The sequence below is a fragment of the Choristoneura fumiferana genome, chromosome 10, assembly GCF_025370935.1.
Source record: "Choristoneura fumiferana chromosome 10, NRCan_CFum_1, whole genome shotgun sequence".
Classification (NCBI taxonomy): domain Eukaryota; kingdom Metazoa; phylum Arthropoda; class Insecta; order Lepidoptera; family Tortricidae; genus Choristoneura; species Choristoneura fumiferana.
The window spans coordinates 9,747,703-9,764,828 of record NC_133481.1 but is presented as its reverse complement, the minus strand read 5'-3'; the positions used below and the strand labels follow the sequence as shown (position 1 = coordinate 9,764,828).

At 37.6% G+C, this 17,126-nt stretch overlaps 2 protein-coding genes across 2 annotated transcripts in view; one reads left to right on the top strand and one right to left on the bottom strand.

Annotated features, from left to right (window-relative positions):
• Positions 1-17,126, top strand: part of LOC141431748 (medium-chain acyl-CoA ligase ACSF2, mitochondrial-like) — a gene marked incomplete at its 5' end in the record, with an annotated part of 134,319 nt that overhangs the window by 8,853 nt on the left and 108,340 nt on the right. The gene's annotated exons all lie outside the window — the stretch shown is intronic.
• On the bottom strand, positions 680-12,150 carry LOC141432052 (uncharacterized). The gene is given in 16 exon segments (XM_074093425.1): positions 680-1,604; positions 1,891-2,026; positions 3,602-3,730; positions 5,186-5,397; positions 6,454-6,546; positions 6,697-7,387; positions 7,480-7,686; positions 7,776-8,312; positions 8,401-8,600; positions 9,332-10,489; positions 10,492-10,558; positions 10,639-10,727; positions 10,730-10,795; positions 10,874-11,018; positions 11,474-11,572; positions 11,959-12,150. Coding segments are annotated over 16 exon segments (4,242 nt in total). The 5' UTR covers positions 12,145-12,150; the 3' UTR covers positions 680-1,377.

Here is a 17,126-nt window from a genome sequence, read left to right as displayed (position 1 = left end):
GACTCAATACCTCATTGATATATATTTTTATTATGAGGCAATATAATTAGGGAGGCAAACGAGCATGCAGATCATCTGATGGGAAATGATCACCACCACTCATGAGTACCAACTACTCAAGAGTCATTGGTCCGTTGCAGTGGTCTTTTAAGACATTTAAGCCCTTTTCATAGTAGATGTCATAGTTGTCCGGCAACACTGCTGGCCGACGGAAGATGATTCCACAATGTCACGGTATGTGTAAGTAAATAAATTCAGAATATTTTAGCGAGTGTGTAAAAAATGAAGTTTAAAAAAATTAAATACCTAAGTACTGGATGATTCGGGAGATGTGAGCAGGACCGACCGTACACCCTAAGTAATTGATCGTTTACAATCATAATAAAGTAAAACATACGTATTTTTAATTGTACAGTGACCATGCACTTAGTAAATAATGTTTTCAATATTTAAAAACAGAAAACTTTGGTATAATACCTATTTGTAGTACCTAGTCTTAACAAACTGAATCAGGTAGGTCGATCCTGATTATGTCGTCCGATCATTCTGTATGTTTTAAGCATTCAAGTATTTCATTGAGTTTGGTTAGCTTCTAATTTTAGATAATGAAAAAAAAAAAACAAATTATGTAATAAAACTGTATTGCTTTTATTTAAAACAATACAAGTAGGTACACAAATGCACAACACGTTTATATTTACAAAAATACCATTGCGTTTCAAATTAGTAAGTTATTTATTAATTATTAGTTTACGTTAACTTTAGAATTTCTTACAATGCTTAAATGGAAAAATATGCTTTTCACTATCACAAACATTCGGTCAATCTTACAAAATAATTTATTGTTTTGGTTGCAAATTAGCTGCAACCGTAACAATTAAAATAACTATTAATCTCAGGAAAACTATTTCATAACTTACTTTACTTATTGCTTTATTCTTAAGTACTAAATTAAACACGATTCAAAATGTACCTGAACATAACTTTCTATATTAAAATGCAATATATTTACAAGCTTTCTTTCCATTGTAATTTGTTTGCCTATATTAATATAAACACCACAAATAAGAAAACTGCGGTCTGCGCTGATATCGGTGAAAATAAATACGGTACCTAGTATATTTACGCGTATTTCAATCATGGTTATAATAGTTTATTAAAAAAAACGAATCTCTGATCTGTATACATTGTTTCAAAGTAAATGCTATATGATCCTTAAATTTAAAGAGCTGTTTGAAATCGCATTTCTGAAACTATTCCCCGTTTTTTTTATGTTTAAAAGGAATGTATTCTTCATAGGCACTTTGACATCACTGTTTTACCTAGATAGGTTCCGCACTTATTGACATGAAATTGTATTATAACAGCTCGGTTATCTCAAGTCGGGGCTCCAACGTTATTGGGCACGATTTCAGAAGTGTCATCTGCCGCGTCTGCATCATCAGTATCCTTAGTCATAAGTTCTTCGGGCTCGTCTCTCGTGAGTGCTCTGTACTTCTTTGCTATGATCTCCCAGTCTACGACATTTTCTATCCTTGTCATGTTGTTGAAGCTCAACTGAGAGCCTAATGGGCTCAGGTGCACCACTGACAGGCGTGTTGACTCTGAAAAAAATGTTGTTTCAAGGTTTTTGTTCATTAGCTTCCGAAAGAACAGGCGCGTTAGTCATGTAATGCGAGCTAGATTAAAATAATATAATATGTATCAAGGATTAGATGTAAAGTTTGGAAACACAGTTGAATAATAATGCAGCTTATTAATTTTTATACTTAGTTTCAATGATAAATATGAATGCTGGCGTAAAGTAGTATGCATTTTGACCTTTTACCGCTCTTCAAGTACCATTTGACTTACATCGTGTTTAAGGAAAATTTAAAGTAGTAGGCTCACCTTTGGGTACAACTTGTCCTCTCTTCACTTTAGAGAGCCACTTGGCACCAGCCTTTGTCCTTGCGCTCATCTGGTCCTGCCTCTGCAATCCAATCATATGCACCAGGCTTGGACGCTTCTTCTTACTTATGCGATCCTGCGTGCAATATGTTAATGGAGCATCACTAAATGATGTGCAAGTGCATCGTCGTTTTGTTCAGCATAATTTGACCATAGTAATGGTTAATCTGAAAGACCTTACATTCCGAACCACATAGGATACAGTGTTCAGGCAATTTCTTTGGCAACTGTCGAGATCAAGGTAATGTGCGAGTGCCGTGTATTGACTGTTTGCAACTAATTAATCTCCAGTTGACATTTTCTTTAATTTTCAAAAAAAATGTAGTGATGAACTCGCCAATTTGTGTCGAATATTTGTAGAGAGTAAATTATCTTTTTTTGTTAGATCTTTGTCTATTAATTGGTTGTGAATCAAATGGGTATAGCAGTGATAATGTAAAATGTCAAGTGACGTCTACGGGTATTGAATAGGATCCTTAAGGGATCACTGTTGGTGGTTGGGTGCACTTCGCTTCCTTCCTTCGATACCTTCCAATTAATTGCTTGACGTATAATTTCATTTTGATGTAAATACAATGATAGATCTCCCGGTAAAGCAGTAAGCAGTACCTTGAGGGTTGTTTTTCTATGACAGAAACGATTTGATAGTTCTTAAGCAAGAATCCCATCAATGTTCCCAATTCGTAATTCTCAACTTTAAGTTTGCCGCGCTGTGCCCGGTTTTACAGTGCGACGGACTCATCTTGACCCGTAGGTGTCGTTAAAGTTGATTAAATTGCATGATGCCAGAATAGACAGTAGCTCTCTCTCTTTTGCCAACTTCGAAGTGCAGGCCCTGTACTACGAAGTGCAAAATTCGAACTTCGTATTTTGCCGTCCCGCTGCCGTTTATATTATTAAATACGAGAGTGAGAGGGATGGTACGATACAAACTTCGATTTTCGATTTTCGTAGTAGCCCCCAGACTCTATCACTACGGTATAGAAGGTAAGGGGAAACCATCTCACTATGTTTCCATGAAAGTTGTCAAAAGGTTCGCGACCAATCCAATTTATAAGAAGTCTAAAGCGGCAATTACACTGCGTCGTTCACCTAATGCGGTCGCCGAATATGTTTCAAACTACTTCGGCGAACGAACGTTGTCTTTACATTAGTCTGTCCGTCTACTGCGGCGGCCATATTAAGGCGGCCGACTACCGTGTTCTTTACACTTTTGCGGTCGCCGCATGCTGCATGCGGCGAACGACTAAGTGTAATTGCCGCTTAAGTTAGTTAAAAAATGTCATAAGAAAAACCTGCTTATATGTAGTTAAACCTATTACATAATCGTTATCTGCTTAGACTTAAAACTTATGAGGGCTTTTAAAATTCTCGGGTCAAAAATGTTTGTGACCAAATCCTTCGAAACGGCTTGACCGATTTTTATTACATTTTTTGTGTGTATTCGGTAGGTCTGAGAATAGGATGTAAACTATTTTTTATACTTCTCCGCGAACGGAGTCGCGGGCAACAGCTAGTATACTCTAAATTATTAAAATTCGGGTTAACATCGAGATTGGGAATGTTTAGTCGGAATCGGAACATTGAAAGGTAATCTCGCAGGAGCTTTCAAATCGTTAACACTGAGATCTATGAGTCTACGTTGACTTACCTTGCATTTGTGTATGAGCCACATCAGCCACGTGGTGACCAGGTTAAGTGGCGATGGGGCGGTGGTCGTCCGGTGCATGTTTCGAATTAGTTTTGACAACCCATATTTCCACTCTATATCTGATTGTGCCTGTAATAGTAATGTGTGTAAGAGTGTAAGCGTAATATGTTATACAACTGAGAAACTTGTTGTTAGGAAAAGAGTACAATGTTACGAAAAAAAGTGAGGAATCCGATTATAGTCGGTGTTTATTTGAGAACTCGGCCCTAGTCTTATTGAGGTCGAGAAGTTCTCAAATATTATATGGTTAGAGTATGACATAAAATAGTAGAAATGAATGAGGGCGCTACTTTCCTAGTAACTCTCAAATTTTTCAAGTAAAATGCTTGAATGATTTTGTACATAAGATTTTTTCCAATGTTTTTGTGCCATACTCTAAAGCACGACGTACTTAACCCCTCGTATGCCGGAACTAAACCAGTACTGCATTCTAGTCTCGTCTGATTTTACAAGCATAAATTCTGCTTTTTAAATAAAATAAAATAAATATAGCCTTAAATTTGACGCTGATCCGCGTCTTAAGCATACCAGAGGTTAATACTAGCTGAATAGCTAGAAAAAAAATTGCACTTTGAAATTCATTATTTATGTTCACATTTATTTATACGACTTTAAATGAGTTGGTACCATGCAGTTTAAAAATATAACAAAACGTAATAATGTATAACTCAGGATCCCATTAAAGATCAAAAATGCCATTCAGTAGATTAGTATTATATTAGATCTATTAACAATGTGTTGATTTGCCATTTACGAGTTTAAAGGAGGTAAATTTATTCGTAAATCGATTCCGGATGGATATACTATACGCGTTTTCTACGCAAAACAGAAATGAGGAATAGGAAGTATGTATGTTCCAATACAAGTCGCTTGCTCATTATGGTATTAATAACATTAAAATCGAGGTTTACGAAGGGCGAAAGCCAATATAATAACAACAATAACAGGTTTTTTAATAAGCAATAAGTTTATCAAGTTAAGTACTATTTATATTAAATGGATAGATTAAGAATGATACAAGAATATTTCCGTGTGTTAATGATAAGTAATGTTAGTAGGAAGTTGAATTCTATATATACTTAATAATATAAATGGTTTTTTCTTTTCTTATTGTGTTAAACATCATACATAATGGAAACTCCGTGTGAAATAATTTATTCAAATTATTTAATTTATTTGACCGCATTAGTCATGTTCTTTGTTAGCTTGTAGCGTGTGGATTACGAATGCGTATAGCGTACGTTGTTCCCGTCCGACGGACGTTACCTGGATGCGCTGGTACGTATCTGACATCATAGCGATGAGCAGATTGATGAGTACCACCACCGACACCAGCATGTAAATCCCGAACACTATTTTGAAGAGGTAGTTGGTCCAGGCGGGCTGCATGTTGCTGTCGCGATGCACGCGCGTGTTCTCCGTCGTCGTCTGTCCGAACACCGCGAAGAACAGCAGCTCGAATGCAAATATCGGGTTCATTGTCACTGCGAACAAATGTAAACGCGAGGTGATACACACAGTTACCTGGATGCGTTGGTAAGTGTCCGACATCATCGCAATGAGGAGTGTAATCAACACCACTACCGACATCAGCAAGTAGCCGCCGAACACGAACTTGAAGAGGTTCTGCGTCCAGGCGGTCCGCAGCGCGGAGACGTAGTTCAGGTCCGACAAGGTGGTCTGGCCGAAAATGGCGAAGAACAATCTCTCGAACGCCTCGATCGCCGACAATGTCGCTAGAAGACAATACTCAAATGGACCACGGTCTTAACGGTTCTACTCAAACATCAAAGACACAAATGGGTTTAGGTTGATGCAGCGCTCAGTGATAATAAAATAAGTATGCTCTGTGTCCGTTCCTTGTGACCAAAAAAATGTATAAATAGTTTAGCAGAAATGGAAATTTACATCCAGTAAGTTTACATTTATCTGCCATTAGGTACAATGGGATGATCGTGTGTAAGGAAGGAAGGGGTAGACTGATCATGTTCGGTTCCAAACCATTTATTTTGTATAAATAAAAAATAAAATCTATAATTAGCACAGAGACTCTAGAAGTCTTCATAGGACACTAGAGCATAGCCAGTAAGTATTTATGAAAAGAGCCGGTGCATCAATCTACCCTGTCCCGCTACATCAGCTAGGTGTCACAGATAAGGACAGCGTGGGCGCGAGCGCCACATTGAGGACAATCAGCCAAACATATCCGAAACATAAAGGTATCTCGAGAGTCAAGACACCGGTGTAATGTAAACGCAGGACATAAGCCAGCCACGGCATGCGCAAAAAAACTTGCCCCATCAAATGCGTGAGGTCGGCCACTCATTCCACTAAATCTAGAGTTGTGACGCGTAATGCATGCTCTGTGTCAACTCCATATCAGAAAACGGGCCCATTAAGCGCGCGTATGGTTTCCGTGAAGCAGAATATGCATTGAGCACGAGGTTCAACAATATAAAGACAATCTAAACCGCATTCGCTGCTATAACTCGTAACTGTAATTTTCACGGTGCGAGTTATAACAAGCGACTATTTTATATTTTACAACGTCCTAACACATTCCACATTGGTGTTGCATGGCAGCACAATTATCTAACTAATAAATGTATTTAACATTAATTTCAATCAACGATGATAACATTCTCGATGTGACGGTAAACATTGAAGCTGTCAAGCGGATGCATGGGTCATTAAGTAGAAAACAAAGAAAAGAAAAGAAGCACATCGAGATAATATGCGATCATCGTATGAGAGTGGCACATGTAGACGGCTGTTCTCTAACTTGGACTTACGCCCCAGCGACGGCCCCTGTTTCCTCCTGTAGACTTCCCCGGTACTTATCCATTGCGCGTCATTTGTTTGTCGTTTCGTTCGAAGATTTGAATCTAATAGGCAATAAGTATTAATAACGGCAAAAGAACAAACCCCAGTTTTTTTTTTGAAATTACATACACGGATTTTATTTACACTATAATCGAAACATATAAATTTGAATAATGAATAATGGTAAATTGACAGAAAAGATGATGACTCACCGTCGGAGAAAAGTTTCTTCCTGACCGTTCTTGCGTATTTTGCGTCTTCCGGTTTGGCAACGTTCCTGAACGGCTGGTTCAGCGCGACGATGTGCATCGAGAAGCCAAATACAAATATAGCTAAAACTGCAAGAAATCTTCCCAAGTCTTTCATAAGATCACCAATGATGATGGCCCATGGGCCGAAGAGGTGATGAAAGGAGAGGAAGTCCAGAATTTGGACACAAGCTAGTAAAAATGATAAGGCGAAACACTGGTTTCTACAATACATTAGTGTTGGCCAATATTTTTTTTCAACAAATATCCAGCCTACGACATGCGAGGCTACCCCGATCATGCCTAATAATAAAACTGCTATTTTAATCCAACCTAGCCCCGACTTATCACTGGGGTTGGTGAGTTCAAAGAGAAGCAGGCCACTTAACCAAATAAGCAGCATCCACTCGTACCATTGCGGTACCAAACTCTCCCTAAAAATAGAGTTATAAATAGGCGTTATCGCCACTAAAGCTAACAATATCATGAGGTAAATGTGAGAAGTCAGATACGACATGAACTTAATTATTGGAACCTTATTGTATTTTAATATTGGAAGAGAAAACACCATCCAAACTGGTGGACAGATAATAAATGCGAAAAAAAGGAACATTATTTTGATGCCAGTCCATTTGAGACTCCCTCTCCAGAGTTCCTAAAACAATTAAAAATAACAGTTGTATATAATTTAATCACGATTTTCTTGCGCTGTGTTTAATGTCCTAGAAAAAGTTACCTATTTTTTACCTGAAGATATCTCTGTACAACTGTGTGGGCGATGACCTCTTTCTGCTCGTTCTCAATGAGAACGTCTAAGAACTCGATGTTACGGTTGTCGGTGGCCGTGAGGATGTGCCCCGCGGAGTCCGCCCCTGCCGCCAACGCCAGCAGCTCCGTGGCCATCGCTTCGCATTGTTTCCCCGCGGCGATCAGGTCTTTGGCACGTTCCTTTTCCTGTTAAGGGCACGATACAACGCATGTTGAATAATCAGATGCTATCGGCACGTACCTAACTCGTTTATGTCAAGGTACAATGACATTACCTTAGTAGATAAATTAATGTAGATGTTGGATAACTTTGCGGCGGTGTCGACAGGTGCAGGCGATACTAACACGAACTCTTCTATCGGTATATTGTTGTGGTTTTTAGAGCATACCATTAAATTGTAAACGAATCGTTTGTCGTCCATAAGAGACTGTGTGTCATGCTCTTTGTGCAGCAAGTACTCTAGGACGTCGTTGTGGTTTTCAGATGCGGCGAACCAAATTGGCGCACAGTTTAAGTTTGTTTCGCTTTTAGGTGACGCTCCGGATTCGCAGAGAAGCTTAACGACATTTAGGTGACCAGCTTTTGCAGCGCAATGCAATGGTGTCCACCCGTTTTTATCAGTCGCATTAATTTCTGCACCCTGTCCAAGTAATACCTCTACCATCTGATAATGTCCATAAGTAGAAGCTATATGTAAGCCTGTTTTTCCATGTCGATCGGTGCTTTGAAGTAGTTCCGCTGATCTACTGAGTAGTAGGCCTACTATTGACATGTGTCCTCCGAAGCATGCGAGATGGAGAGGATTGTAACCCTGTAAGGAAAGAGAAGCGAGTCTCTTAAAACCGTAAAATTTTCCAGATTAATAAAAAGTTACTAGCATTAAATTTCATTGCAATTACATTTTCGGTACTAGCGGCATCGACTTGCACTCCAGCAGAGTTGAGCAGTAGCCGGACGACATTTTCGTTGCCGTTGTAGGCAGCCAGATGTAGTGGAGTCAGGCCAGATTCAGAGCCCAGTACTGGGACCAGCGATACACCCGTTGGAGCTTCTGACTTGACAGTACCCGGTACAGCAGAGAGGAGTTCCCGAACTGTCTCTGTTTGCGTAAAATAAAAATATATGTATTGTTAGTTTCAGATTTAAAAATAAAACAATATGAAAATGTTATTATAGTTTTAAAAAACGGCCAAGAGAGTGTCGAACACGCCCAAAATAAGGTTCCGTAGCCATTACGAAAAAATTAAGTAATATTTTTCTAAGGATTTCGTATTTTATACGGAATCTTCCAAGTTTAGGTATATTTTATACCTTAGGCTTCTATTTAAAAGTAAAACTACTAATAATTCTCAAGCAAACTTAGCTGTTATAGTTTTCCTTGAAAGTTTGGTATACTTACTACCATCTTGAATTGTTTCAAAATTTTCCACCCACCGGTTTAGATTTTAGAGGGGGGATATTTCGCAAAAAAAACAATGAATCGAAAAATCGTCTTAGCAAACCCCTAATGGTTTTAAAAGACCTATCCAAAGATACTCCTCACTATAGTGTTGGGTGGGAAAAAAAAATCACCCCCACTTTACGGCTATGGGATGTACCCTAAAAATTTTTTTATTTTAGTTTTTTATTGTACCATTTTGTCGGCATAGTTTACATATATATCCGTGCAAAATTACAGCTTTCTAGCATTGATAGTCAATGAGCAAAGCCGCGCACGGACGGACAGACAGACAGACAGACATGGCAAAACTATAAGGGTTCCGTTTTTGCCATTTTGGCTCCGGAACCCTAAAAAGGGATTTGTGGTGTAGTAATACGTTATAGCTTTACCAGCTTGTCCATAATAAGCTGCAATGTGTAAAGGCGTAAGACCGAGTTTTTTGCTTGATATCCTCAGGGTGTTCGTCGATCTCATTACATCTAGAACATTAGTGTGGCCATGTTCAGCAGCTAAATGCACTGCGGTGAGTCCAGCCTTGTTCTCGTCGGTACAGGAGGCGCCGGCTCTTACGAGGACTCGCACCACATCTGCGTGCCCACCTTCCGCCGCCAGCTGCAGTGGCGTCGAATCATTCAACTTATTTCTGGCAGATATAACACCAGTCCTATCAAACTTCATTAGTTCCTCGATCACTTTCACTGAACCTTGTATAGCTGCTATATGAGCACAAGTATTACCATCTTTTGTTGTCGCCATTACCAAATTCGGATGCTGCTGTAAAAACAACTGTACAACTTCTGAGTAATTGTTCTGTGCTGCTGCATGTATTGGTTTTTGACCCAATTCGTCGGTAGCATCAATATTAGCTCCAAGTTCTAGTAAGAGTTTACAAACTTCTATTTGTCCGCTAGCTGCTGCTAAATGTAAGGGAGTTTGTTTCTTTAGCGTTAATACGTCAATCATGGCATTATGGTCTCGTATTAAAAACTTAACTAAGTGCGCATAGCCATTCATTGCTGCCAAATGAAGAGCCGTTCTGCCATTTCTCGCTTTTGAATTAATAAACGCTTTATTAGTGAGCAATGCGTCACAAACTTGCAAATAACCATGCTCTGCTGCCAAATGCAAGGCTGATCTTCCTTCCACGTCAAACACGTCCACTCTAGCATGATTCGACAACAAAGTACTAACTAATTCCATATGTCCCTTGTGACAAGCAATGAGAAGAGGCGTCCAACCTACGGAATTTTGTCTATTAAGAGCTCTACCGACATCAGCAGCCGACATATGCGTAATCATTTCTGTCATGACATCATTGTTGCCTGCAATTGCACAAAAGTGAAATGCCGTTTCATGATTGTGTTTTGTTATAAGCGTCACATCAGTTCCATTTTCTATGAGGCACTTGACAACTTCTCTGTCAGCCGCAGGAACTTGTACTTCCATTTTTTTAATCTTGCAGGCGTAGTGCAGTGCACTTGCTCCATCTTCGTCCACTGAATCGAGGTATGATGTGGCAACGTTTTCACCTTTATGTTCTTTACAAACTCTATAAGGTGCCGTACGATGTCAGGCTTGCAACTTCTACACGCCATATGAAGAGGTGTCTCACCAGTCTGCAAAAATTAAATATTTATGTATTATTGAAGTACATGAACTTAATGTAATATATCAAAAAAATATAAAAATGATATACCTTGGTTTTCTTTAAGGGATCACCCCCATCTTCTAACAGGAGGACTAACGTGGCTAAATTACCATATTTAGCTGCAACATGGACCGGGTCATACCATCTTCTGTCGCTTTATTCGGTCCAGCGCCTGACTTCAACAGCATGAGTGCACATTTATCACCTAGAAGTGTAAATAAATAGCATTAAGTTAGGTACTTTTAAACATTATTTTATATAATTATCTTGGAGGGGTTTTTACCCTCAGGTATTCTGGCAGCGATGTGAAGCGGTGTTTCTCTTTGCTTTCCTCCCCTGATGTGGACGTCTGCCCCGTAGCCTAGTAAAGTTTCCACTACTGCTGGCTTGCAAGACTCCACAGCTATGTGAAGAGCTGTGTAGTTATCCTGTACAAGACAATTTGAATAAAATAGCTAGATTATATTAAATTAGCTGACCCGGCGAACACACAATTCACCACTAAAAAAGTCGTTCGCTACAAAATATAATATGAGAAAATCAATTTACAAAATATAATTATAGTTGTATTGAATTATGATACTAAAAAAAAAAATGCCCTTTAAATGTACTTAAGAAGAGCATTTACAAAATTAATTTTGTTTTTTTTTGGGATTTTTCCTAACTTTTAATACTTGTTGAGACCGCAAAAATCTTTCCAGCCATTCTTGAGTTATAGAGTCAATTATCAGGAATTTGATTAGTTTAAAATTTGATTAGATATAAGTAAAGTAAATTCCTTTTTTTTACTAGTTACGAATTATGGTGGCACTATTGACTGGAGATGACATAAGACTTATATTGGAAACTAAGCAGGTAATGTACCTACTAAGAAATATCTTACATTTGTTGTAACGTCAACGCTTTCGCCTTTTTGCAAGAGTGTGTTGATGATGCCAACGTGCCCGTAGCGTGCTGCCGTGTGTATGCTTCGAGCTCCATCCTGAAAAAAAAAAACAACTTTTTACATTATCAACTATTCAGTCCAAATGATATGTTAGGGAACTGACCCGACTTCGCGCTAGCATATGGACAGTTATATTAGATAAAAAGGATTTGGCCGTACTGTCGACCGTGTCACGACACCTGAAGCTTTTAGGTAACTTTGTTACGATTTGTTACAATTGTTGTAAAAGTTGAACTAATCATATATGGCGAACCAAACCAAATCAAAAGGTTCAAATTGAACGGCGAACGAAGCTAAAGCTAGAAAGGCCTGAGTTCAAATCCTAATAGGGACAAAGACTTGTGTGATGAATACTTATGTCAATTGATGCAAATTGTCTCAAGTAATTAATTTCACCTAATTTATATGTTATAATAAATTACCTTATTAGGCATGTGCAAATAAACTCCTTTCTTAAACAGCATCATGGCACAATCAGCATGCCCGTTCAGAGAGGCAATGTGCATCAGTGTGCTACCGTCTTTAGTTCGTTCAAAGATGGAAGCCTTGAACTTGTCTGCAAGCAGCTCTATAATAGCTGCATGCCCGTTTTCTGCCGCCAAATGCATTGGAGTGCGGTCTGGAATCAGACAATAACACATTGTTAACTGCAAAAAGCAATTGACTAAGTAAAGTTTTCTAAAAAGGTGTAGATTACATTTTTCTTCGATAGTCCTGGTCCTAACGAGCGAGAAACGGTAGCTCTTTAATTTTTATTCCCTATCGTTTGGTGGAAATATTTTTTTTTTGTGATCGAGATGACATATGCGGCGGTAATGGCAGACAAGCCACTAAACCTTCATACTTAAAGAAATAAAAAACGAGATGTCAACTTTCACATGTCAATCTTGTCATCATCAAATAAAAAACCGTTGGTTGGTTGGTTGGTTTTTTAGAAAAATATGGCTCTGTCCATTGGAGGACAATTTGGCCAGTGTCTAGTAGGTTTTGCCGTTGTACGGTAAAAAAAAAATCTCGCTTTTTTCGAGTTAAGTAAAATGTACGCAGTGTGGGATCAGATTGGTCATTGATATTTACAGACAGACATAAAAAATCAAGATTTTCAGACTTTTCTAGTGGGTTGTGTTATAATAGCTACCTACCTTCATAACAAATTTCAAGAGTCTGAGTTCACGGGAAGTACCCGTAAGTATATAGGTTTTGATTCCCTTGCGAGTTTCGAAAATTTGCGGAAATTTGCAGCATAAACGGCTGCATCTTTTGATTGCGTTGGCTTGACTTAGAAGTTTGATTTTTTCACAGCGCCAAGGGACAGTAGACCTCAGTATTTGATATAAATTTCAGCTTGATACCTCCACGCGTTCCCGAGAAAAAGGGTCTTGACAGACAGACAGACAGACAGACAGACAGACGGACAAAAAGTGATCCTAGATAAGGGTTCAGTTTTTTCCTTTTGAGGTACGGAATCCTAAAAAACGTTACTTAGCCAATTAAAAAAAACTCAGCCAACACAGTAGGTAACAGGTAACAGTAGTTTTTTAACCCCGACGCAAAAAAAAGGGTTATAAGTTTGACCGCTATGTGCGTCTGTCTGGGGTACCGTAGCTTTTAAACGGGTGAACCGATTCCAATGCGGTTTTTTTATTTCAAAGCAGGTTTTCTAGCGATGGTTCTAAGACATGTTTTTATCAAATCGGTTTCAGCCGCTTTCGAGATATTGAACTTTGAAGTGACAATGTCGGGGTTTTCCAACTTTTTGTTGGTTAGGTTATTAAAAGTTAAAATACTCGAGTCACAAACTTGTTTGTTTGTAACTTTTATTAGGTAATTATGTCTCAGCCTCGCTTTAGGTAATTTATAATATCAAACAAAGATTACGAGAATATTATATAACTGCGCGACTTGTAAGTATATGTAAGATGTATGTAAACCCTTTATTGTCTAAAAACACGGGTAAAGAAACAGTCAAAATTGAGATACGTTGAGATACATGTATTTACAAAGGTGAACTTAAATACCTTTAAGCTAAGGGGTGTCTTTCAATCAAACTTCGAGTAGATGAGACGAAAGAGTGAGTTTAAAAGTAAAAAAAGTCACCTCTACACTTTAGTCTCTTTACGTACCTACCTAGCTATCACTCTTACATCTTTCAAAAATTTTCGAACTGATGTTCAATCATTTTCCAAAGACGTTTCAAACATAGCATGTTTTAAAAAAATTTCGACTTACCCTCGTTTTCGGCAAATCGCAGCATTAGCCCTGACTCCATAAAAATATTTGACCAGAGGCTCGTCGCCTTCAGCAGCTGATATATGCAAGGCCGTCATCCCGGAGGCGTTGGTGGCGTCAATGGCCGCTCCGTAGTCCACCAGGATCCTGGCCATATCGACGTCCCGTCTGCGAGCTGCAGGTGGAGGGCCGTGTCACCAGCCGGCGTTGACGCCTAGTAATATAATATAGCGAATATTACTTTCGACCTTAAAACGCTAGTAGGTTTACAATATAAGTGAAAACTTTTAAACTTCTATTGTTTCTACAAACGGCTTCAAATGAAGTTTATTTTCTTTAAGACGCTACTTAGTGGCTTAAATCTTATTGTTTAGAAGATAATCAAGAATAGAGATAAGCAATTATTTATGCGCAGAAAAACGGAGTTCTTAAAGATATTCTTAATTTAACCACGATTTTTAAAAGTCCTTACTTAAAAGTGTTTTAATTATTATTTTCTCAAAATGTCTCCGTAAAAGTTGACATTATTCTTTTACATATCAGCAGGTGAAGTGCATAGTTTATGGTCAGCGAAAAATTAAAAAAGTTAAAAAGATTGCAGGCGCGCTAGCTCGACAATAATGAATTAGCGCGCCTGCAATCAGTCACATTTTTTTTAAAGTTAAAAAGGCCATGGAAATGTTGGCACAAGTCGTATACAGCCAAGTCTAATGGCCAGTATCAGATATTTTGTTGGAACTCCGGACTTTTTCTATTGGGTCTGAAATAGCTTGTGTGTGTTTTCGGTGTGAAAAATACACCTGCAGTTTATTTTTAATGAAAAAAGGCAGGGGAAGCATAAGAAAAATATTGGAATTAAATTAAATTTTACAATAATTTTGAGAAAAAGTTTATTCTATTTCAGAATTATTCCCCATTTTTGAGAAAAGCTTTTATATTAGTCTCGGCTGGGAATAGCAATTGCTGGCTTCGTATTAGTTAAACGGACTCGCAAGCTCGTCCGGTTAATACTCATACTCAGCCAGCAATTGCCTACATCTACTATTATTTAGTAAAAGAAGGTAAAAAAGTGAGTTATAAATTTGATGTTTTTCTTCTGATAATGACTGTGACATTATATTATTATACAATAATAATAATAATATTTATCAGGGTATTCCTATCAACGAACTGGCCCTTTAGTACGAAGTGTTAAATTTGAACTTCGTATCTTGCCGTCCGCTTACGCTCATATTATTTAAAATACGAGAGGTGAGAGACAGTACGATACGAACTTCGATTTTTGAATTTCGTAGTAGTCCCCCTGAGCCATGGGTCGAATGAAAATCAATAAAAGTGTAGTTTTACTTATTTAGATCCGTTATTGTTAGACGTTCCTTCTTAGGGTTCCGTGCCCTATTACTGAGACGCTTTGAATTTTTTCTCAAATGATGTATTACTGTAGCTGCTGTAACAACAAATACTAATAACAGAATAAAATAAATATTGAATTGGGGCTCCCCTCCATACAACAAACTTGGTATGTTTTTTTGCCGTTTTTTTCTGTCTAATGTTGTTATAGATAATGGTACGGAACCCTTCGTGCGCGAGTCCGACTCGCACTTGGCCGGTTCTTTTACTTGAATAACGTAGTAGTCATTTCGTTATTAATTCAACGAAAACTCAATTAATAAAAATTATGACATTGTTTATTTAATTATAAAGGTGAATTAGCGTTTAATATAGTAGATTGTTGCACCAAGCAGAAAGTTATTTATTACTGCACCGAGTGCCGATTTGGAGCCCGAGCGTCCTCGAGGGCTTTAAAAAGCACAAGGGCAATATAAATTACTTAATGGGAGGTGCATATCTGCTTTCTTTTCAACTATTACAGGAATAGTAGACGAAAAAAAACTCATGCTAATTAATTAATATGAAAGAAATGTCACTAGCACTCGATGATTCCATTTTTGTGAGTAAGTTTACATACGCACTCTCAAAAAATGACCACGAAAAATCGCAAGGTTCCTTTGTTTTTTTTTTTAATTTCTTACTTATTAGTTAGCAGATATTTTTACCTGCGATCTGTCAAAATTTCGGATGCGCACCAGGTTGGCCAACCAAAACACACAGTTTTTTTTTAAATAGACGGCTACTTACTATTTTTTGGTAGGATTGGTGGCAAAAATTTTTTGTACGCATTCTGTCAAATATTCATAAAGACCGTCAGGTTGACCAACCTAACCACTTTAGACTTTTTTTTACATATGCAAGGCTAATTTATAGCAAAAATACTTTACCCTCTTTGTTTGGTGCAATCAAAAAAAATCTTAAACAATGCAATAAAGGATATTTCATAATTTTTTCTGCTCTACGAGCAGAAAAACCCGCTTTGTGCTGGGTATTTAGTGCGTTATGATTCAAATCAAAGTCAAAAGTCAAAATATCTTTTATTCCATTTAGGCTATAACAAAGCCTTATGAATGTCAAAAAAAATCTTTACCACACTCGGTTCGGAAAAACCTCTGCTGAGAAGAATCCGGCAAGAAAACACTAAACGAGGTATATATGTTATTTTTTTAAACAGATTTACCAATATTATTAAATGATTATGTATAACATCACAAGTATTTTAACACAACTTTATTTTTAACACAGTAGGTTCGCTATTTGAAGGGATCTCGCGCGTAGGGATTCGAATTATTTCCAAAATATCCCTGTCCTATGATAATAATTCATTAACTGTTATAATACGCCTTTGATATTAATGTCTTCTTACAATAGATCTGAATTTTGTATCCGTTTCATTTGTTATATTTTTTTGGAATTTATTATAAAAACGTATGCAATTTCCCAGAAAAGACTTTTTGTGTTTTAGCCAGTCTGTAAGATGGAACTTTAAGCTTTCCCTGATGTTTTCTAGTAGCCTTTGGCTTATCGACGTTAGTGGGAAAATCACATTTGTTCTTCCTAACATACATGATATATTTCAAAAAACATAAAGCGACGTAATTGTGATGAAATTAAAGCATAGTTGGAAGAAAATTATTTAAGTAGACATTTATTAGGACTAATAGAGTAATAATTGCCATGCTTTAAGATATTCCTGTTGTCTCTGTTGCTTACCTAACTTTGTTACAATAACATTTTTTTTTTAATTCTTTAATACATTGTTCTCAGTACTAGCGACTAATATTATACAAGCGCGGAGGTTCCTTGAGGTAGCTCTGTGAATATTATTAGTGTTAAGTGTTTTGCGTGTAAACGTCCCATTGATCGAATTTATTTATTCATAAGGCAGGTTAAGGTAAGTAGATTATCTTTTCTTGGTCGTGAAATTAACGAACGAATCAATGTATAATAGAACAATGATATCGTCAAA